Below are 22295 nucleotides of genomic sequence, written 5' to 3' on the forward strand. Positions count from 1 at the left end.
TCCTCTGTGTGCGTGTGTGTGCATGTCCCCATCCTGCCCCCTGCCCATGCTCACCAGCTGGTCCAGCTCCTTTGGGCGGGGGGGAGCCCCCACATCCTTCCCTGCCTTGGCCTCGAGAAGACCCCCGCACCCCCAAAGGGGAGGCTGTGACAACCCTGGGGGGCCAGCACTACTGATGTCCCGTCCGGGGTCTGTCCTGCGAATCTGCTGTTTTCCAAGACCAGGATGGGGTTTGGGGTGGGGGCTTTTTCTTTTTTTTTTTTTCATTTTTTTCCCCTTTGTTTGTTTTAAAACCGTGAGATTTTAAACTCTTGAGCTGTGATATTTGTACAAAACCGTTTGATGTTTTTCTACAGGGGAATAACATTGGAAGCGGAGGAGCTTGGTGGTGTGTGTCTGCGCCGCGGGAGGGGCTGAGCTGGGTGAAACGACGTTTCTGGGCTTCACCATCTCCTCTCCCAGACCCCTGAGGTCCTCTTCTGAGGTTTTATTGAAAAGCAAAAAAAAAAAAAAAAAAAAAAAAAAATCAAAATGGCGGGGGGGGAAATGGAGTTGTACCTGCAGTTGTACCTGAGAGGAGGCCCCCACTGAGCTCACCCCTTTCACCCACCTTCTCTTGGGGTTGGGCCCGGCACCCCCAGCCCCTGAGCGGGGCACGGCCGTATTCGTGCTGGCAGAGGGACCTCCCCCATGGTGGAGGCTTGGGCAGGCAGTGGGAAGGAGCTCCTGGGAGGAAGGCCATGGACATCGTTCCCATCTGCAGGCTGCTGTGGTTGAGGAAGGTGCTCAGGCCCTGCTGGGCTCCTGCCTCCTCCCTTAATATCCTCTCATGAGGCTCCACTGCTTCCCAGCCCTGCAGAGCCCTGGTGGCGCTAATTAGCCTTAATTGCACTGAACAGCCTCACATGGGGCCTCCACAAATAGCCCCGTGGGCCCAGGAACCCATCCACGTTTGGCCTGGGGCCACCACCCGCTCCCTGAGCTGTGCTGTGGTGTCCTGGCCCCATAGTGGCCATGGACCCTGCCCCATGGGCTGGCTTCAGGCCTGCCTCGGCCCCATGAACTCGCCCAGTGACCACCCAGGAGCTGCTGGTGGGGTTCTTGCTCCTGGGTCCCTGGGGAGGCTGCCGGGACCCCACTGTGCCTATGCAGGGGGATGTGCAACTCGTGGCCTCCACAGCGAGGCTCCAGGCAGCGCTTACCCAAGCTTATTGACCCCACAGGCCTCCACCATCTGTTCTGGAGACTGCGGATCTGCATCTCGGCCCTGCGGCACCCACAAGTGACTTCCCCATGCGCATGGGAGCCCCCAATACCTCCTTGAAGCCCAGCCAGTGCCCACCAGAAGCCCCCTTTGCGTGGTGTGCTCAGGCCGAGAGCAAGGTGAACCCCAGGGAGGTCCATGTTCTTTGGGGCGAGTGGAGCCCGGCCCCGACCCAGCCTGGCCTCAAGACACATCCTTGTGTCTTCTGCTCCCTCCTCAGGACATGTATCCCAGCTTGGGCTCATCACCAGTCCCACAGCCCTCCCAGCGCCGTGCTAACACGACCACGGGACCCAGCACCCCAGGAGGATGCTCCAACCTGCCTGCACCTCAAATGGAGGCTGGGCAGGAGCACGACCCCGTTTGGGTGGCCTGGGCAGCTCTGGCTGTTGGCTTTCTGGTGGGAATCGGGCGTCGATCGCTCTTCCAGGCGGGGAGGACAGATGATTAATGAGCCCCCCCGTCCTCCTCCTTGCTGTGGGGTTCGCCCCGGTTCCTCGGCCTGGGTTCCCAGGGGGCCTCTCCGGCCCTGCGCTCACCAGACTGGTTTAGCAGGGGCCGGGCAGGAGGGGCGGCTGCTGCGCTTTGAAGAGCTCCCGAGAAGGGTCTGATGGCCGCCAGCCTCCCGGCAGGGAAAAGGAAGAGGCAGAAGAGGTGGTTTTGGGTTTCGGCGGGGGTGCGGGCTGACCCGGCAGCTCTGCAGGGCTTTGTCTGCTGGTGGTGGTGAAAGGGATCCCTGGGGGTCATGTCCCCCCTGCTGCACCCGAGGGGAGGAAAACTGGGGCCGTGCAGTGAGAGGCGGGTGCTCCCGGGACGGGGCAGCACCCTGCAGGGGTGTCCGGCACCGGAGGGGGGACCCCAACTTCGGTTCTCGATCTAGGCTATGGTCGGAGCTTTTCCTGCCCCTCGCTCTGGTCTGACTCAGGGATGCTCAGCACGGGTTTGGGTACAGCAGGCGCTGGCATCGCCCGGTTTCAGGCACCTGTGGGTGCACCCAGAAGCCCCCTGTGGCCGGGGGAGCAGGGACAGGAGCCCCCCGTACCCGACCCGGGGACGGGGCCGCCCTCCCCCCCGGGCCTTAGGGCAGGAGCAGCCCCAGGCCCCCTGCACAGCGTCCTGGGGATGGGCCCGCAGGAGGGATGGCTTTTTGGTTTCTGGTCAGGAAAAAAAGGCGATTTTTATTCCCACGGTGCTCTGCCTTTCCATACTCTTTTTTTTTTTTTTTCTTTCGCCCCTCTTTAGAAATAAATCCAAAACTACAAAACACCAGGCTTAAAAAAAAAAGTATAATTTGAAAAAAGCCAGGCATGCATATATGCAAAAACAAACAAACACACAAACAAAACAACAACAACGACAAAGAAAAAAAAATAAAACAAGCAAAAACCACCAGGCATAATAGCAAAAGAAAAAAACCTCCAACAACAACAAGAAACAACCAACAACCCAAACCTCAGGCATAATTGAAAAAAAAAAAAAAAAAGGAAAAGAAAAGCAAAAACACAGGCATAACTGTAAAAGGAAAAAAAAAAGAAAGAGCATAATTGCACAAAACCCCGGCCATAATTGCCTCGCGTGTCCGTCAGAGCCGAGCAGGAAAGCCCGGCGCCCTCACACATGCCCTTCCAAACTTTTTCCCCTATTTTTCCCCCAGTTTCCCCCAAACCCCAGGCTCCCCCCCCCGCTCGGGGTGGCGGCCCCGTCCCCTCGCTGCCCCCATCCCCGGGGCTCCCCGCTCCGGGCCGGGCCGGGCTGGGCCCCGGGGCCGCTTTTATCCGCCCGTGTCCCGGCGGGGCCGGCGGTCCTGGTCCTCCTCCTCCTCCTCCTCCTCCTCCTCCTCCTCCTCCTCCTTCTCCTCCTCCTCCTCCACCGCCCAGGTAAAGCCGTCCCCTGCCGGCACCTGGCTCCGCAGCCGCCCCGGGGCCGCGCCGCGTCCTCCTCCTCCTTCCCCTCCCCTTCCTTTTCTCAACTTTTATCCCCCCCCCGTTTTTTTTTTTTTGCTTTGGCATTATTTCCCCCTTTTCACAAAAACTTTTATATTTTTTTCCCTTTTATATTTTTTTCCCTTTTATATTTTTTATTGTTTTCCCTTTTATTTTTAGTTTTCCCTTTTATACTATTTTTTCCTTCCTTTTTCCCCCCTTTATATGTTTTTCCTTTGATTTCCCCCCTTTTATAGATTTTCCCTTCAAATTTTATCCCCTTTTACATATTTCCCCTTCGATTTTTCCCACATTTTATAGATTTACCTTCAAATTTTCCCCTTTCATAGATTTTACTTTCAAATGTTCCCCCTTTTATAGATTTCCCCTTCAATTTTTCCCCCTTTTATTGTTTTTCCCTTCAATTTTTCCCCTTTTATAGATTTTCCCTTCAGTTATTCCCCCATTTAATAGATTTTCCCTTCAAAATTTTCCTCTTTTATATATTTTCCTTTCAATTTTTCCCTCTTTCATATATTTTCCCTTCATATTTCCCCCTTTTATACATTTCCTCTTCAAATTTTCCCCCCTTGTATAGATTTCCCTTAAAATTTCCCCCCTTATATATATTTCCCCTTCATATTTCCCCCTTATATAAATTTCCCCTTGAATTTTCCCCCCTTTTATATATTCCCCCCCACCCCCCCTTCCTACCTTTCCCCTCCTCTCCCCCTCCCAGCTCCGTCCCCCCGCAGCGGGTGCGCGGAGGGATGAGCAGCGGGCTGGTGCTGCGCGCCCCGCTCCCCGAGGACGCCTCGGCGTTCACCCCGCTCAAGCCCGTCACCATGTCGGGGGAGCCCGGCGAGGACGCCTCCGTCTTCGAGGACATCAAGCCGCCCGCCCGGGCCCTGGACAACCCTCCCGACCTGGCGCAGGTAAGGCGGAGGCCAGCAGAGGTTTCGCCCGCTCAGGTGCTGGAGCCTCCAGCTCAAGGCCGATCACTGCGTGCCTTTGGGTTGAATTCTCCTTCACTATTTATTATTATTATTTTTTTTCACGATGATAGTTGCCTGCCTTTGGTCGAATTGTGCTTTTTCACCCACTTTTCGGCACTTTGTCCGCTCGTCCTTCCTCCTCTGCAGCTCTTGCTCCAGGGCGCGCTTGGTTTCATATTTTTCTCTTTCCCTTCCCTGCGCTGCCGTTTCGGAGCTTCGGAGCAGGGGAAGCAGCCGGGGAGGGGGCACCAGGGTCCCCATGCCACCCACTGGGGACCCCACGGGCACCAGGATCGCTCCCACGCATGGCAGAAAAGGGGGGACATTTCCTTTTTTTCTGATTATTATTTATATTTCCACCGCACGAGATTTCTGCTTCGAGATTCCCCAGCCCGTGGCCTCCCCCTGCACTGGCTGGGGATAACACCCCAGATTTTGGGTGCCCACCATGAGGCCACTCTTCTTGGTGGCCATCAGCCGGGACATTGCTGCCTCAGCTGCTTTCCCCCCCCAGGAGAAATGGGGCAAGCGGGGCTGTGGCTGGTGCTCAGCCCCACTTGCCCAGCACCGCTGTGACCGGGGCCCCGCGAGGTGGCAGGAGGGCGGCTCCTGGCCCCGTGGCCACCCCATGGGGACACCTCCTGTCCCCCCCTGCCCTCCACCTGTGTCTGGCTGGGCTGGGGGGATCGCTGTGTCCCGGGGCGGGGAGACCCCCGAGGTGGGGTGGAGGTGCCCAGTGCCCCCTCGAGCCCACCCAGCTGTGGTCCCCCTGGTCTCCGGTGCAGGCTCACCTCCTTATCTCGCTCCTCAGAGCTGCACAAATCGCTGCTCGATCAAGGCTGTGAGGGTTTGATGACTATGTGCTGTTGAAAATTTTATTAATTTGGGTGGATGTAGGGCCTATGTGGGGTTTGTGCCTGTTTTTTTTTTTTTTTCCCCTTTACTCTGCCTTTCCAGTGGCTCTGCCCCAAATTTACAAAAAAAAAAAAAAAAAAGAAACAAGGAGAAGAAAGAGTTTGGTAGAGAAAAGAGTTTTTTCCTTTCCGATTTGAGCCAGATTGACCAAAAATAGCATTTTCCCCTTTAAATCCCGAGAGGCTGATGCCAGAAGGAAGACAGAGAAGAAAATTAAACGAAACCGAACCCAAGGTGTGTCCAGGGAGGCACTGCAGGGGAGAAAGAGATGTTCCCCCTGCAGCACCCCCGGGGGGCCGGTTGCTGTCAGGGGGGCGACGGTGTCCCTCCGGGCTGGCCTCGACCTCCGGGTGGGTGAGGTGTCCTGCTGCCGTGTCCCCAGGGCCACCCCGTTGTCACCTGTGCTCAGCGGATCTGGGGTGGGCTGTGGGCCCAGGTGGGTCCCAGTGGGGACAGTAACGCGTGCATTTGGGCAGCGTGAGGTCGTGGGGTGTAAAATCCCCTTTCCAAGGGTACTGGCAGAAAAAGAATCGGCACTAGAGGGATGTTGAGTTACAGGCTGGGCAAGGAGGAGTGGGATCACTTGATCCCTCCCAGCACGAGTGGAGACTGGGAGCTGAGCCCGGGTCTCTGGCTGGGGGCTGGATCCCACCAGGGCTGGGTCTCTTGCTTTGGGATCAGCTGGAGCCTGGTGCTGCCAGGACCAGCCTGCAGATTTGCAAGTCCGATTGGGTCTCAGCCGGGCAGGTGTCTGTGGGGCCGCAGGGAACTGCAGCTGGAGTAGGGCCTGTCCCTGTGCCCCTGCTCGGACCTGTCGGCGCGGTGGGCTCGGACCAGGCCAGACCCCATTGAGGGAGCAGGCCCAAAGTGGGGCACTTCAGACAAAACCAGCGAGCCAGCGATGGGGAAATTTGTGTGGGGTCTGAGCCGGCGGCAGCGGTTTTTAGTTTTGCCTAATCCCCCAACCCCACAGACGTCCCGCGGCTGAGCAGGCAGGCAGGCGAGGCGCGGGATGGGGCGTCTGGGCCGAACTTTGAGCTCACAGGAGCACAATGGCTTTGTCCACGTGGTACAAAGGGCGATTGTTCTGCAGGATGGCCGCAGGAGGGGACGCGGCGAGTGGGGGGCCGCAGGTGTGCTGCCCCCTTTCCTGTTCGTTCCCGGTTGCCCCACATGGAGAGGTTGTGGGTCAGCGAGGGGAGCGTGTTTGCTCGTCTCTGGCCGCTGGAAGGGCAGGTATGCGAGGGAGGAGGCGAGCGGGGGACCCGGCTCCGTAATAAACGCAACGGATTTCCCTTTATCGCTCTTCCTGAATGGGCTGTGGGAAGCACACGTCGGCTGGAATTACTCACGAAGGTCTAGGGCAGTTCATTTTTGGCCGGTGCATCATCCACCGTGAAGTTTTCCTTCTCGAACCTGTTTGGTCAGCTACCTACGCTACTTTGTTCCCATTCCCTGGTCCAGTGAGCTCCTTTATCTAACCCATCCACTGCAAATAATCGCACTTACCACCGTCTTGTTAGCTGAGCCCCTTGATTAGAATATTTGCTTTTCTTGGGCTCCATTGGTGAATTACATGAGTCACAGGGTACTGCTGGTGTTTAGGGATTGGATAACCGCTGTTTACAATTCAGATGTTCTCAGAACTTGAGCTAGCATGAAAACTCTCAAAAAAAACCCCATGGGCTGTTTCCCACATCAAAGAGGTTCAGCCCCTTCCAGGCTCAGATTGAAACTCAAACAAAGAATCTTTCATTATGCTCAGAAATGCTTGGAGAATTCTTTGAAAATTATTTTTAAATTTTTTTAATGTGATGGGGGACCTTCAAGTTTCCACCAAGGACAGGATTTGCCAGTGTGAAAGTGTATTTAATGACCTTGCTCCTTGTGGCATTTCCAATACAAGGAGAAGGAAAAAAGGGCGAGAAATCAGTCCCAGTAAAGTCAGGTCGGGTCCTTCAGCTTCCAGAAATGCAGGTACTTATCCCGTGCAGGAAGGAAGAGTGTTATCCATCTGTTATCACCTCTGCCACATCCAAAGCAACTGTTCCACACGTGTGAACCATCCCAGAGCGGGCAGGGAGATGTGGATACCTGCTCACCTGCCAGCCCAGCCCATCGCATCAACCTTACCCGTACAACATCATCCTCTTCCACTTTGCTAGGATAGGGAGCGGCAGCCAGCGGTGGTTGAATGTTTTCTGCTGGAAACCCTCGCAAGGAATGCGAGGTTTGGTGGTGTTCTCCGACAGGTGGGAATGACCCAAGTTTGTTAAACCAAAAGGAAAACTTCGGGCATTGCTCCTTTCCAAGTGTTGAAACAGTTGGCACTGTAGAACAGAACTCTTTGTTGGGAGCAGTGTCCAGTGTTTGGTGTTTTGGAGGTTCTTTTGGGACTCTCCCTAATCAGTGTCCCTTAATTAGAGCAACTGGCTATTCATTCCTCTACAGAGAAGATGTGGAAGGAGAGGTTTTGTCCAAGGGAATGGGTCTGGAGGACAATCTTTGAGGCTTGCTTCTTGTGGAGTAGAGGAAGGACCCTCCTGGAAGCACAGATGCTAGGAAATCTATAGGGCAGGGTACTCGCTGGAAGGGGCAGCAGTATGTGTCCTCTCAGTCCACGGAGTGAGTCTGGCAGTATTTACTTGGCCCTGTACCATGCTGGGTGCCGTGCGAGCCCAGAAGAAAGAAGTTGGCCCAAAGACCTACTCACTCGAACGCAATGTTTTCACACGCCTTAGGGTTTGTTTTGTTTTGTTTCGCTAACTGGTTTGGCAAGGAAGTTGAGGGCTGCCGGGACGGTGGGATTTTTGTCCGTGCATGAAACCTGACCTTGCTTCTCCCAGACGTGCATGGGGTATTGGGTCTGCCTTGCTCATTGTACTGGGAAAAACAGGCTTTTTGGCCCGTCTTATCGTGTACTGACTGCCAGGAGGACTTCACAAGTCCCAGCAAGCAGCAGATGACTCACTCTGCCTTTGTCAGACCCTGCCTGGGAATGTGCGCCTTTTCTTCTGATTGGAAGAGGCTGGGTGATGAGTGTGAGCTTTCGGATGGTTTGAGTGAGGTGGAATGAATCCCACCCATAGTCCAGCTGGGGGAAGCTCCCTGCGAGCTCTAACAGCCTCTTCCATGTTACACTTGGTTCGGGAACCATGGGAGAGCTCAAGGAGAAGCCCAGTGCCCTGTGGCCATGCAATTGCTAGAAATCAGTGGATAAATTTGTCTGGGTCATCCTGGGGAGCAGTGACATTTGAGATCCTCCATCTTGTCAGATTCGGAGGGGAGGGAGTGCTGGCGTGGAGGCTGCAACAGGGGATGGCCACTGGAAAGCCTATCCAAATTCAATTTTTGCTTATGTGCATACGTAAACCTGGGGAGCATTTGAGCTCCTGCACATTTTAGCTGAGACTGAAATAGCTCCAAGCCTTCTGATCCTCCAGGAGTTGAAGTAGCACTGGATCATTTAGTCTTTCCAGAAAAAGCATCCATACCACAGCCCACCCAGTGCAGCCTCCTGCCTCCAGTTGTGGGTGCCCACCTTGGTTGATGGAGAACCTCCACTTGGCTTTGACGGGCTTGGCCCCAGCCTCTACTGAGCAACAGCATTTTGGAAATAGAAAGCTGTGTACAAAGACATGACTGCCTTATGGGGGTGTACTCCCCTCCCATGCAGGCACACTTCCGGAGAGCTGTCCTCCTGCCAGGGCAGAACAGGGACGAGGAGAAGGCTGTCCCCATTTCCCACCCGTGGCCTTCGGGCTCCGTCCAGGCATTCATTCTGTGCTGAGGTTGCAGTTGGTAGGTCTGGGAAAGGAGAAACCAGCGTGGAGATACTCTAATACTGACATGGGACCTCCCAGCCCAGCCCAAGGCAGGTGGGCCCGATGCTTGTGGTGTTCAGCAGGGCCTGGAGATGGTGCAGCTGGGCCAGAGCTTCCTCCAAGTTCCATGCCTCCAAGGTCTGTCCTGGTTATTTTTCTGCTGCTAGCTCTCTTAAAGCCCCACCGGAACCTGGTTGCTCCTCTTCTGGGCACTTGACCTTGGAGATGGATGGGGTGCTTGTCCTGCTTTCTCTGGCCTTTGGGATTGCTGGCTGTAGTGGCATGGTTTCTGCGACAAACACCCGAGGTAGATGGCCTTTCAGTGGGTTGTTATCAGCTGTCAGAGGAAAGGAATAGTAAACAGTCGGGAAGCCTGCTGGAAGCATTGCTGCCTACTGGCTCAGCCAGAGGCCAGCTGCCCAAATCTTGCCTCAGTGGTGACTCTTGGGCTCAAGGAAATCCCTTGATTAGAAAAAGTGATAATTAACTCGGGTAGTTCAACCACAGCAGCGGAAAAGAGCTTGGGAATAACCCTCTAGAGCAGTGTGGCTCAGCTCCTGCACCATCCATGAGCTCCTGGAGGGAACCTGGAGAAAGGGTGTATCTCTGTGACTCATCCTGCTCTAGGAGGTGCTCCTGCAAATGGGAAGACATGAAAACCTCGAGATGGGAAGCTGGTGGGGTAGGGCACCTCTGGCAGCCTTCTCCATGGGCTCCAGAGAGAGCTTGCACAGACTTCAGCTTAGATGTTTGCTTTCCAGGTGGCCCAAGCTAGTGAAGATGACTCTTGCCCTGTTGCACCTAATGCATCAGGAGCAGCACTAGCTTCTCGGAGTCACTCCTCACCTCTTTGAGATGGAGCAAGCAGAGGAGCCCACCTGTGGCACCCACCTACCTAAGCCCAGGGCTCACCGTGCTGCCTGCAGTCGTGCTCGGCTGTTCACAGCAGCCAGACATTTGGCCCCGTGTGCTTGAAAGGAAGAGTCCCGGGGCTTTCTTTCCTAATCCCGTTTTGCAGAGAGTTCCAGAAGACTTGAGGAACAAACAGAAAATAACGTCGATCGAGGTCAATATCAAAACCAAATGATCAGAGAAACAAATATTTACTCAGGTCAATATTTAACTAGGGAGACAATAAATGCTGATATTGAACCAAATCTGTATATAAATACAGTCTATTTATAACGTGTCCCTTTAAAGGGGTACTGCCAGGTACTTGCCTGGTTTTTGATTGATGATTATCCTCCCCATTGTTTGCTGATTCCCTTGGAGGCTGGAGTTTCATGCAGGTGCAGGCAGGAGAAAGAGCCTGTGCTGCGTAATCCCACGGCCCAGACACCGCAGCCCTTGTCCCACGCGTGCTTGTGCTCCGGGAGGTCCCCCCCGAGCTGGGGAGGGGGCTTGGGGCTCAGCGCCCCCACTTGGCAGAGCAGCAGGGGTCTGGGGCCAGGAGGGCTGGAGGCTGCCAAGAAATGAAGAAACTCCTTCTCCCCCCCCCCCCCCCACTGCTCCCTCTGCCAACTTCACGAGCTCGTCGCCTGTTTAGCAAACATTGATTTCTCTCCCTGTTCCCCCGTGGTGACAACATTTGATGTTTCTATGGAGGTTTGTTATTTATCAACTTCAGATTAGAAAGCGTTTAATCATGGGAATGACACGGCCTGCCTCCTGCCTCGGCAGCCGGCTGTGCCTTGCGCTCCTCTAACGATGCTCGTGGTCAATCACTGCCGAAATGGCCCGGTTGGCTCAAGCACCCGTTTTTGTGTGTCCTGCAGAAAGATGTTTGTCTGGAACTCCGTGTGTGTTGATCGATGCCCCGATAGCTCCTCAGCCTTCGTGAGATCTGGATGAGGGGTGATGAAGGCCTCCAAGGCAGGAGGCTCCTGCGGGTTGTTTGGAAGCTGGAGGCTGGCAGAGCAGGACTCGTGTCAGAGCCTGCTGGCCACGGGAGCATCTACTCGGGGGAGAGAAAAACAGTGGAGAATCCTTTCCTTTGCCAGATTGGGATTTTTTCTTTCCCTTTTTCCTCTGACAGGTTGAGAAGACCCTGCTATGCAGTCATAAATAGATACTGTGACCCTGAGGGGAAAATACAGGAATTCAAGTCTTTTATTGCACTGTAAGGTATTCTTATTGGCTTTCCCTTGCTGGTCAAAACAAAAATCCCAGCTTGGAGGAGATGCCTCTAAAGCACAGAGGTTTTGTTGATGTCTGCTTTGGCTGTGTTTCCCCTTGGCTCACTTTTTGCCCCAGCCAGTGACCCACGACTCCTTTACGGTTCCTGGCACCGCTGTCAATGCAGTTGGTGGAGCCTGGGGCATGCCCGTCTCATCCTCGTCTGCAGGGATTGCGGTGATGGCACTGCTAATTAATGCCTATAGGGGAAACTGGGCCACTGGACCCACCAAAGAGCTGCTGGTCCTTCAGCTGCAAGGCCTCGGAGTCTTCCTCTGTGGAGCTGCGGCAGGGGTGGCTCTGGCAGTAATGAGAAGACCTGGGTGCTGAGGCTATGTGATTGGTTCAGTCCTCCTCAAAAAGGCAAGAAAATGGTTAATTCCCTGCCCATGCCTGGCAGATGGGGAGGCAGGGACAGGCTGAGCATTCCTGGTCACTCCTGCCTCATGTGAGCCACCCTAGTGTCCTCAGCTGCCCTCTCAAGGGCCGCCCTGGGCAGGGCCGCAGCGTGCCACCAGGACCTGCTCCAGGCTGGCCAAGGAGCGCAGAGGCTCGGCCTCCGCAGGATTTCCTCCTGGCTTGGCCTGCTTTGCTCTCGGATGCTTTCTTTGTGCTTCTGCTGCTGTGTTTCTGCAGGGTGTGTGTGTTGGTTTCCTGGCTTGGCTGACCCCAAGATGGGGTGGCTGCAACAGCTGGGCCACCACCTGCAGGCTCAAGCATTACCTGTGAGGGAGCCTGGCTGAACCACGCAGGTGTTTCTGAAGCTGTTCCTTGCAGATGATGGGGGTGACGGGACACAAATACCTGCAGCCCTTATAGCTCTGACCCAGACTTCACACTGAACCATCTCCTTGTGCTTCCCCACAGCACATGGGGCCAGCAGCTCCCGTGCCCTTAGCCCTTTCAACACCTGTCTTCTCAAGGCCACGTTTATCATCTCCCTTCAAGGAACGTCCTCCATTTAGATGCAAATCCAAGAATACATACACCCCAGAAATGGGAAAGCTAAGTCTATTGGGTTGGTTTTGCTGGTTTGCTGTGGGAAAGAGGGAAGCCTGGGCTGGTTTCCACCCCTTGCTGCTCTGACCGACCAGTGTGCGAATGATCCTGGGGTGCGATGAAGCTTTAGGAGATCAGTCTGTAGGATCGTGGCAGTGGTGCCAGGCTGAGAGCTTCACCCGGCTTGTGCCACGCCCCAGAGCCTCCCCTGGAAGGCTCCGTGTCCCTCAGATCATCCTGTCATGAAGCCCCGTGTTCGCCACCCCTTGCAGCCAGGCCGAGCTGCTGCCCGCACTCCTCAGGGCCATCCTCTCCGAGTGGTGGCAGCATGGCCCTCTCCGCCCCTCAGCAGGGATTAAGAGGTGAAAACAGAGGCTGGCTGTGTGAGCTGGGCCCCTGGCCTGCTCATCTTTGCTGCTCTGCCCCTCCTCCCCCTGCCCGTGGTGTTGAGCAGGAAAGAAAGCCAAAAAACTGTCCCTGTTGGTGAACAGAGGGAGGGTGATGTCATGGCTGCGTTCCCACCTCAAAATGGAGGTTCTCCCAGCGCTGGCTGCTCCGGATGGCTCCCCAGCCCTGGCTAACCTCCAAGGAGAATCGCTGATGAAACCCCAATGGGAATGGGGTGCTGGAGAGGACCGCTTGGGGCGTGGGTTTCTACTCAGCCTCCCTGCACACCTGGCTGTTCCTCCAGCAGCCCCCAAAACCCATGTCCTGGGGGTACCAGGAGGGGCCGGTGGGGGTAGAAGATACTTGTGGGTTGCGGGAGGTGGTCTGGCCTCAGGGGGACCTTCCCATTAACCCAGCACTGTCTGTTCCACAGCTGCACCCCATGAGGATGGAACAGCGGATGCCGCTCATTCTTGAGGTGAAGAACTTTTCTCCTTCCTCCCTCCGCTTGTTTCCGCCCCTGTTCATGAGAGGTACCTGTAAGAGACACCCCCCCCCCCCCCCATCCCATCTCATCCAGCAGCCCCCCCCAGGACTTGGTGGTGAGGACGTGGTGGTGAGGACGTGGTGGTGTGGACGCACTTCCACTGGCAGGGGTGCGTTCCTCATGCTCATGGTGTCTCTATCTGTGCTAGCCACCTGGACACCTATGTGGGTATCTCCTCCACATGTGGGTATCTCCTCCACGTGTGGCTATCTCCTCCACGTGAAGGTATTTCCTCCACGGCTTGCATGCCCGTGTGAACTGTATCGCCACCCGCTGTGCAAGGAGCCGTAAGCGACAGCCAGATAGAGACACCTGTGTTTGGGACGCGTGAGTTGGATCCCACCCAGGCACGTCAGGAAGGCAGCCCAGCACGTAGTCAGCCCAGCTATTGTGCCAGCTGCGGACTGAAGGGTTGTTTTTGGGTGAAGCGTTGGGTGGGAGGTGCTTGGGCGAACGACTTGGTGTCGGGTATTTGCTCAGTGCCCAGCAAGCAAAGAACTGCCTAGGGTTGCTGGGTGTTTCTGGGCCACAAACAAACCGAGCGGCTCTTCTGAGGACATCCCTGGGGTGGTGTGGGAGCTGGAGCATCACCAGCACCATAGTGACCGTCTAGATTCCAGCAGGGTGGGGCCTTTGCCTGCAGGGTCCCCACAGTGGTTCTGCAGCCGAGGACAGTCCTGGCACCCTGCTCTGTCCCATCAAAGCCCTTCACTTTGCTTTCCTGACCAGCTGCCCCTTAGCACCCCCCTTTCCCCAGGACCCTGGGGCTGCTCAGGATCAGAAGTGGATTTCTCAGGCTCCATGGAGTGGCAGGAAGGAGACTTTGATCTGCAGGTAGGGGCGAGGAGAGAGGGCTGGGAGACAGCGGGCAGGGGCAAGCAGTGCAGGAGGTGGACGGGTGGATGGGCTCTGGGGCTCTGGGTGCAGGTTGGGATCTAAACTTGGAGCCCTTTTTCTCCCCTGAATAACCTGCTTGGCCACCCGCTGCATAAAGACCCGCTGGAGTGTGGGGGGGAGACCTTCCTGGGAACTGAAGGTGAGAAACTCAAATGCCAGAGATAAGGGAAGCTCAGAAGTAAAAGGCATCCAGCACCTTCCCCCCTGCCCCACTCCCCCGGCAAGTGGGGCCGTTTCATCGCTCAGGTATGCACGGCATCCGGAGCCTCCGGTCCCACCCCAGGGGTATGGTGAGGTGCCAGGGTGGGCGCATGGCTCAGCGCCACGGCACCCAGCATCCTGCTCCCAGCCTGTGGCCCGGGTCTCCCAGCTGGATGCTGCAGGGGGGAGCAGAGAGGGAGCCAGGTTTTTGGTGATGAGCAGGGTCTCTGGCTTTCCTCTCCCATTGCTGCTGAGCCTGGGTGCCCTCACCGCAGCAGGGGTGGACGTTGCAGGAGATTTGGGTGTTGCAGGAGACCTGGGCTGCTTTTCCGCCCGTGAGGATTAGGGAGCACTGGTGGCATGTGCCCGTGTTTGGATGGCAGCCAGCTTACCCATGCAGTGCCAGTGTGGCTTGCAGAGGTGCAAAGGCTCTTTGAATTCACTGAAAGCACAGGTGATGTGTTTCGCTGGAAAGGGCAAGGAAAGTAACTTGGATCCTGTCCAGCTTTGATAAAAGCAATGAACTTGCAGCAGGGATGACTTTGGCCCGGTGGCATAGTTCAGAGCTGCACAGCCCTCGGCTCAAGTGTGCTGGGCGTGGGGTGAAGCAGCCTGCGCTCCCGAAGCATGCTGTAGGCTCTGCCAGGGAAGACTGGTGGTTTTGCCAGCTCCTCTACATATGAATGAGCCTATGAGAGCTTTGCAATGAGCTCGACACAGGGATAACCACATAATTAAAGGCTGTAGCTTTATAGAGGAGCATTAGCGCTGGTGTCTTTAACCACAAAGAGCAGAACTTGAGTCATCAAATGCCAGGGGATGAGTTTCCTAGTGGATTGCTCCATCAGGTTGCTGAATTGTCGGGCCTGGATCCAGTCGGATGCCGCATCAGGCATGAACCCTGACAAGCGGTGACTGTCTGAGCTGGAGGTCCTGTTAGCCTGGAGAACCAGACCTGCAGAGCTCAGCCAAAGGCTGGGTGAGGGCTGAATCACTTTACCAAGATGAGGCAGTGAGGGCATGCCTGGCAGTTTCAGTTTTAGGCTCACAGTCTGTGGAGTCAGTGCCAGCATCGCTTATGTTTCTAGGGCTGTAGCCCAAATTACTCTCAATTGTCTCAATTAATTTTCTCAATATTGTCCATCTTAGTCCTAGAGTAAAATGCAGTAAACACTGGGTTTAAAGCAGGCCAGAGCCAGCATGTCTAAGGTGGGCTGCTCCCAGTGCATCCAAATGTGACGCTGATGGGAGCAGAGCTCCTGATTTCATCCCCTGCCCAGTGCTAGATGCCCTTGTTAGTGTGGCCGAAGCACTGTGCGAAAGCCTGGGTTTTCGTTATCAGGCTGAACTTCTCTCTTAACTGCATCCTGGCTCGGCCTTTGGTAGCACTGCAGGTAGGTCGGAGGGCGGTGGGACAGAGGACAGGGTGACTCACCCTGGGGAGCCTGCGACTGAGTCAGGCACCCAAGCCCGATCGCAAGTGCCTGACTCATGGACTGTTCTTGCTTCTCTTCTGGTTCCTCTCTAGCTAAAGCTCTTGTTGAATGTTCAGCTCCTATCACCACCATGTCAAACTGCCCTTCACAACTTCTCTTCTCTGTATTTCCCTCCGCAGGGACGATCCGAAATGGATAAGTACCTCTCCAGCCAGGTGCCTCCCATCCCCATGATGCCAGACAAGAAATACCGCCGGGAGAGCGCCTCAGTGGTGGACGAGTTCTTCTCAGCCGAGAAGCCCAGTTCCACGCCGTACAGCGTGAACATCAATGTGATCCTGCCCGACACCACGCACTTGCGCACTGGACTTTACCGGCCCCCCAAGCCCATGACCCCGTTCCCACAGATCAAGACGGAGCCCGGCACCAGCTTCGCCCAGCCCTGCTCCTCCACTGCGGGCTCCACGCAGACCCTGCCTGACTTCACCAGCGTCTTCAGCATGCCCCAGTCCGTGGCAGTCAACAACATCTTCATCAAGCAGGAGATGCCCTCTGAGATGCCGCTGTCCGGCAGCCCGCAGCAAGCCCAGCTTTACCAGATGCCTCTTGGCAGTGGCACCGCTGACCTTACCCCGCTGACACCCTCCTCCAACAGCACCACAGCCATCAACAGTCTCAGCGGTGTCACCATGTCCACAGGTAACGCCATGTCCAGTGTGCTCCACAGACCTGTCCAGCCAGGAGGGCCAGTTAAGCAGTACCCACATGTCTCCCAAGGACAGGGAAACTTCAACATCTCAGGGCAGTTCTACCCCGTGCCGGGGGTGAACCTGCCCCCTTCGCCCCCCAACTCGCAGCCCGGCAGCCCAGAAAATCAACCAGAGCTCATCAACACCATCTCTCCCCCACCATCCTATGAAGCCACTTTTGGACTGAAGCTGGTCCAGTCATCCCAGGTCCCCCCAGTCCCCAACAGCCTTGGGACCCTCTCCCAAGGGCACATTGTCATGCAGCCCCCCAAATACAACAGACGCAACAACCCTGAGCTGGAGAAAAGGAGGATCCACCACTGCGATTACCCAGGTATGCTCGCAGCGCTGGCTTGGTGTTGGGGTCCCTTCTTGGCGCAGGGAGGCTGCGGATCAGGCACCCCTCTGACTGCGAGGCAGGGCAGCATGGCACTGGGTGGAGAGCCCTGGGAAAATGAGGTCACCCCCACCAAGGGAATAGAAGGGGCTGGCCCTGCCTTTTTTCTACCCTTCCTTTTTCTCTTCCCGCTCTGGCAGTGGCAAACCTGGCTCTGAGAGGCAGGGAGTGCCAGCAAAACACGGGGATGCTCCCAAAAACCTGCTGCCTCAGCGGGCTGGTGTGCTCAGCCACGTGCTCTCCATGGGTGAAACCATGCTGCAAGTCAGTCTATTCTTTCCCATGAGGGTTGGCAAACCATCTACTGATTTCCATAAGCAGCCTTCTTGATCTCTCCATGGAGCCCCAGTTCTTTTTTTTTTTTTTTTTTTTTTTTTTCCAAAGAGAAGAGGGTCATGCCCTTCAGTGCCTTCAGGGACCACATCCAGGTGGTGTGGAGACCTGCGGGTTAGGGGCTTTGAGCAGGAAGCTGCACCCACGTTTTTGTGGTTAACGGCTTGTGCTGAATTTTCTACCTTCTGCGGGTGGCTGTTGTAGAGGGCTGATCCTAAGCCTTCCCACAGAGGTCCAGCTGGAGGTGAAGCCAGGCAGGGCTGGTGGCAGGGAAAGCAGCTCGTACCGGTGTGCTCTGAGCGAGGAAGCAGCACGAGGAAGCTGAGTTCTCACTGGCAGCAGGCTGAGCGGGGAGACCTGTTTGCAGAGCCCTGCTCCGGGCCTCCAAGCAGTGGCCCCGGCACTTCTCTGCATGCTCACAGGGAAATGAAACTCAGCCATGCCCTGCTCTGCCTTCTCTGTGGCTCTAGGTGCTCTTCTGACTTCTTCGCCATGCCCAGGAGGCCTTGGTCTTCTGCGTGCTCAGCTCAAGGCACTAGCCTGCTTTACTCCTGTGTAGAGCTGGGCCTGTTTTAGCCCTGTTTCCATCCAGCCAAAGGTGCAAACATTTGGGGGACTGGAAAGGCAGAAGTTGGCTTTAACCTTCTGAAGCCCCCGTTGCCAGAAAGTCCTGTGTCAGGGATGTCCACGGACTGCACCATGGCAAAAGAAAAAAACAAAAAGGAAGAAAAAAGATATTCCCTCTCATGAGTGTTTAGCATGTTGCCAGTTGGCCTTAGCTTTTCTTAGAGGCTGTGAGCTGAGAAGGGGCAGAGGAAGGAGAGTCACGTCCAGGTGGGGTTTCCTCTGCACGGGCTGGCTGTTTGCCCTCCTGCTTGGCCAGCGGGGCTGCGGGCCGTGAGGAACCTGGGACAGCCCATCCCAGTAAAGGGGACTGCCAGAACTGGGTTGATCAGTCTGACATTGATCAGTCGTGTTGGTTTTCGTGGTTGGGAGCACGGCCACTGGGAGGAGGTGGTGGCTTTCATCCATCCCCACTGATCGGGAGCTGGGGGACCCGGCCAGGAGTTGCAGTTGTGTCCTGCTGGGAAGCTGTGACAGAGCGGCTCTGGCTGCAGGATCAGGTGCAGCGTGGGCTTGTGCCAGCTCCTTTTTGCCCACCTCCACCAGCGGGACATAACTCAGCTCCCACCAAGAGCCCAAAGATGGGCACTGCAATGCCACCAAGTCTTCGTGAGCCACCATCGCAAGGGATGTAGGCTGCTGAGAGCTCTGCTGGCATCTGGGAGGTTGGATCCAAAGCTGATTAAGCTGGTGGAAAGAGGTATTCAGTGCATTGCTGGGGGCCTTCACTAAAACCCTCTGAGGAATACAGCTTTGCTAAGAGTTTAGCCATTTTCAGGTTTGGGGCCATCTCCCTTGGGAAGGGGACTGCTCTTAGTGTCTGTGAAGTACAGCAGTGAGGGACACTGCTGGTCTGTCACCTGTGGGCTCCTCGGGTTGGCAAACAGCATCTGCACACTTGGGGTTGCACTGGTAAGCAGTGCCAGCTCTGGGAAAATAAACAGTACTTTGCAAGTGGGTGGGGAGGTAGCAAGAGGCTTCGTTAGACAGTGTGGAAACAACAACAAAAAAAATATGGCCGGGTTGCTTACAAAGGTCATAACAATTCAAATTCATATTTTAATATACATGTCAAAACCAAATGAAGCAGGGCCATAAAGGCAGCACGAGGAGTTTTTCTAGACCTGAACTGACAGCCATTCATTTGGCAGTGCCTGTTGTCGAAACTTTTGCTAAAATCACAGTGTTTCTGCTGAGAGCCTTTCCCTGATTAAAATTTGTTGTTGCTGATCTGAAACATTTCCCACCGGCCGGGGTCCAACTCGCACCTCATCTGTCTTGGAGAATAACATCTGTCTGTCTGTCTTGGAGAACAAACGCTCTTTAGATACTGCTGAAACAGAACAGGGGTGGCCGGGCTTATTTGCATCCTATTTACCCAGTGTGCTTTTCAGGCCTGCTCTGTCCCTGACCTCAAACACCCAAGTTGTAGGTTTGTTGCAGCAAGGGCCCCTTTTTCACAGAGAAGCTATCTTTGCTGTTTTCGCAGGTTGCACAAAGGTTTATACCAAGAGCTCCCACCTGAAGGCGCACCAAAGGACTCACACAGGTAAGAGCACCAAGTCACCAGCAAACCCTGTCAGCCCCATGCTGGGTGGCTCTCAGGGCAGGCGCACAGCCTCTGGCAACTCCACACGGTTTGCCTGCCTTCTGGAGGGATGGTCTAGGATTTTGGAGATCCCCAGAGGGCTCTCCCAATGGGCCAGGAGGAGGAGGTGTCCCCAAGCCTCCGCCACCCGCAGTCTGAAGGATCTTCCTTCCAGATCTCCCAAATCCTCCCAGGTCCGATCCCACCTAGCTGGCAGAAAAATTGACATGTGGTGCACATCTACAGCCTCTGAGGAGGTGTCCAGCATCCCCGTGGCTCCCCAGCTGGACTTTTTGGGCTTGTGGTGAGCTCATCTGTCCTGTGGGCAGCTGCTGAACGCAGGCAGAGAGTGGCTGCGGGGTGAGGGTGCCGTGAGGAGGAGAGGGCTGGTGCCCCAGCACTCCCACCGCAGCCAGCTGGCCCGGAGTAGACCCAGCTCACTTGTGCATTCAAGCACAGGTCTCCTCATTAAGGCATTTATTATACCTGAAACTTTATCAGATCCCCAGGTAGTCCGAGAACCATCAGTGCCCTCATAAATCTCTTTTATAGGAGGGCTGATCTTTACTGAAAGCAATTAAGCTGGCCCAGAGTTCACTTTTCTTTTTTATGAACAACGAACAAAACCCATCCTGAGGCTGGGAATCAGCTCTCGTGCTTGGCTCCATTCCGTGTCCCCCTTATCAGCCCTTCCAACGAGCCAGCCAGGAGGTTTGCTTTGTGCATGAGGCACAATATTTCTCTGGGCAGGGAACGACATGGAAGGGGTGGCAGCAAGGCGCAGGAAGGACATTGTCCCGGCACCAAGAGCCGGTGGCGATAAGCCTTTGTCACAACGGCGATCAGCGCTCGGGGCAGCTAAAATTTCTCTTTCTCCCTTCCGCTCAGAGCATGGCCTGGGGACACAGCCCGTAGGAGACACATGCTGTCCCTGCAAGCCATGCTGTAAAGCTGTATCCGTGCAAACTTGGGCGCTTTTTGAACCCAATAAAGTGCAGTTGTTTGTCCGTGTTTCCCAGTAACGTGGCTGGAAATGCGAGCGTGGTTGCCTTCTTGCAGCTCACCTGCTGCAAGGGGGGGGGACCTGAGCAGCCAGGACAGCTGCTGCTGCTGGTGGTGGGGCCAAAAGATGGGAATCCAGAGCTTTGGGTTCCCATCTGCACAACCCCAGGGGTGGCACCGGTGAGCTCGGCGGGGCCGTGTTCCGTTTTTGGGGTCTCCTGTTCTGTTTTTGACTGCAAGACCTCAAAAGCAGCTGGCACCCATCCCGCCTCTTGCTGCCCACCGGGCTCCCAGCCAGGAGGGGTTCAGGGCGCCCACGGGACCCAAGCTTGGCATCGGCCAGGTCTCTGCTTGCGGTTTGCCCGTTGCTGTGGGCTGGGCTGTATTCATCTCCTGGAGACACCATTCATTTCCTGGGTGCCATTGTGAGATTAAATATATAACCCGGCGGCTCCCCGCCCCCCGGGGCTGGGAATGCCAGCCTGGGCCCTTTGTTTGAGCTTGCCCTGCCGTGCTGTCCTGGGAGATGGAGCCAGCTCACGGGACAATGGAAAGCATTTTCCCTCCGTCCTGGAGCTCAACCTGTTATTGTTTGAAGCTAAAGGGCCTTGGTGGGGCTGACCCAGCCGGGTCACCTGGCTGGGACAATGTGGCTGCACAGAGCAAATCCCACCTTCGCCTTAGCATGCCGGCACAATTGCCGGCAGCCCCCTGGCCCCCCAGCCTGCCATTAGATACAACTGCAAGCACTGCATTTACCCCCCTGACATAAAACCACAGTGCTTTTTGCCCCACGGCACACAGCGTTTTGGGGAGCAGGACGCGGTCTCGGTGCCCCATCTCCTCCAGGTCCGCGGCTGCACTTCCGACCCTGCAGTGTTTCCTCCGGTGCGTGCCGGATGCTGCTGCTCTTGCCCTGGCCATATGTTTTCTGTTTCCCGGCCAAATCCACAGCCTGTCTGGCGGCGGGGCGGGGGCAGGAACGGCCGCTCAGCAGCGAGCGTGCCGGAGCACCGCGCACATGCTGGTGCATGCATGCTGCGTGCGTACGTGCCTTCATGCCGCGATGGTGCGCTCAGCAATTGGCCGATGAAACGGTAAATATTTGAGGTCGGGAAAGTCAGCACATTCCCTGAACTCTGCCTGCTTGTTCAGGCTGTTAAGAGCGAGGGCTAATATTTGAGAGCACCACACCCAGGCAGGGAGAGGGCTGCAGCCAGGGTTCAGCGCGGCGGCTGGGAGCTGCAGGTGGGCATGGGCTTCTCCAGCCCGGTTCCCAGCTGGCGGAGGGGTTGCACAATTCCATTGATTTTGTTCGGCTGGGGAATAGGTGTGCGGGGAGGAGGCATGACATCAGCCCGATCATGGTGATGTCGTGCAAACACAATGTCCTGCCTGCAGCCAGCTGCCACAGGGCAGGGAGGCGGCTGTGGGGAGATGCGAGGCTCCCAGGAGCCCCTTCTTCCTCTTGATGAGCCCTGATCCCAAATCAACGGCGAAAAGAACCATCTGGGGCTTTTTAGGCTGGAAAAAAAAAAAAAAAAAGAGCTCTGGGAAATTTTTTATGCCAAAATGCCCTCAAAGAGGGCCTCCTGTGGCAGTGCCCCTTGGTAGTGCAGAGCACCAGTATGGGGCAGGGGATGGGCGCAGGGTGGGTGGGTGGCTGTGGTGTCCCCCTTGGGCGCCCGGTGACCTGTGTCTCTTCCCCGCAGGTGAGAAGCCCTACAAGTGCACCTGGGAAGGCTGCGACTGGCGCTTCGCCCGCTCTGACGAGCTGACCCGGCACTACCGCAAGCACACGGGTGCCAAACCCTTCAAGTGCATGGCCTGCGGCCGGTGCTTCTCCCGCTCCGACCACCTGGCCCTCCACATGAAGCGGCACCAGAACTAGGGGCCACCTCCATCGCCACGTCTCCGAGAGCAGCTGGGGACTCTTCTCCGAGGGGACCTCTCCTCCACTTGTACATAGGAACAACCCCACGCTGTGATCAACCGGCAGGGCAGCGGGCGAGCCCCGTCCCCGCTGTTCCTGGTTTTAAA

General features: G+C 56.0%; 1 protein-coding gene across 1 annotated transcript; it reads left to right on the plus strand.

The window, feature by feature from the left end:
* Positions 1 to 3956: 3956 nt before the first annotated feature.
* LOC118245365 (Krueppel-like factor 5) lies at positions 3957 to 22285 on the plus strand. Its single transcript, XM_035541494.2, has 4 exons — positions 3957 to 4121; positions 15742 to 16645; positions 19155 to 19214; positions 21968 to 22285. The coding sequence occupies exons 1-4, from the start codon at positions 3957 to 3959 to the stop codon at positions 22144 to 22146; spliced, it is 1308 nt and encodes a 435-aa protein (XP_035397387.1). The 3' UTR covers positions 22147 to 22285.
* Positions 22286 to 22295: the final 10 nt, after the last annotated feature.

The sequence above is a fragment of the Cygnus atratus genome, chromosome 13 (genome assembly GCF_013377495.2).
Source record: "Cygnus atratus isolate AKBS03 ecotype Queensland, Australia chromosome 13, CAtr_DNAZoo_HiC_assembly, whole genome shotgun sequence".
In the NCBI taxonomy this organism is placed as follows: domain Eukaryota; kingdom Metazoa; phylum Chordata; class Aves; order Anseriformes; family Anatidae; genus Cygnus; species Cygnus atratus.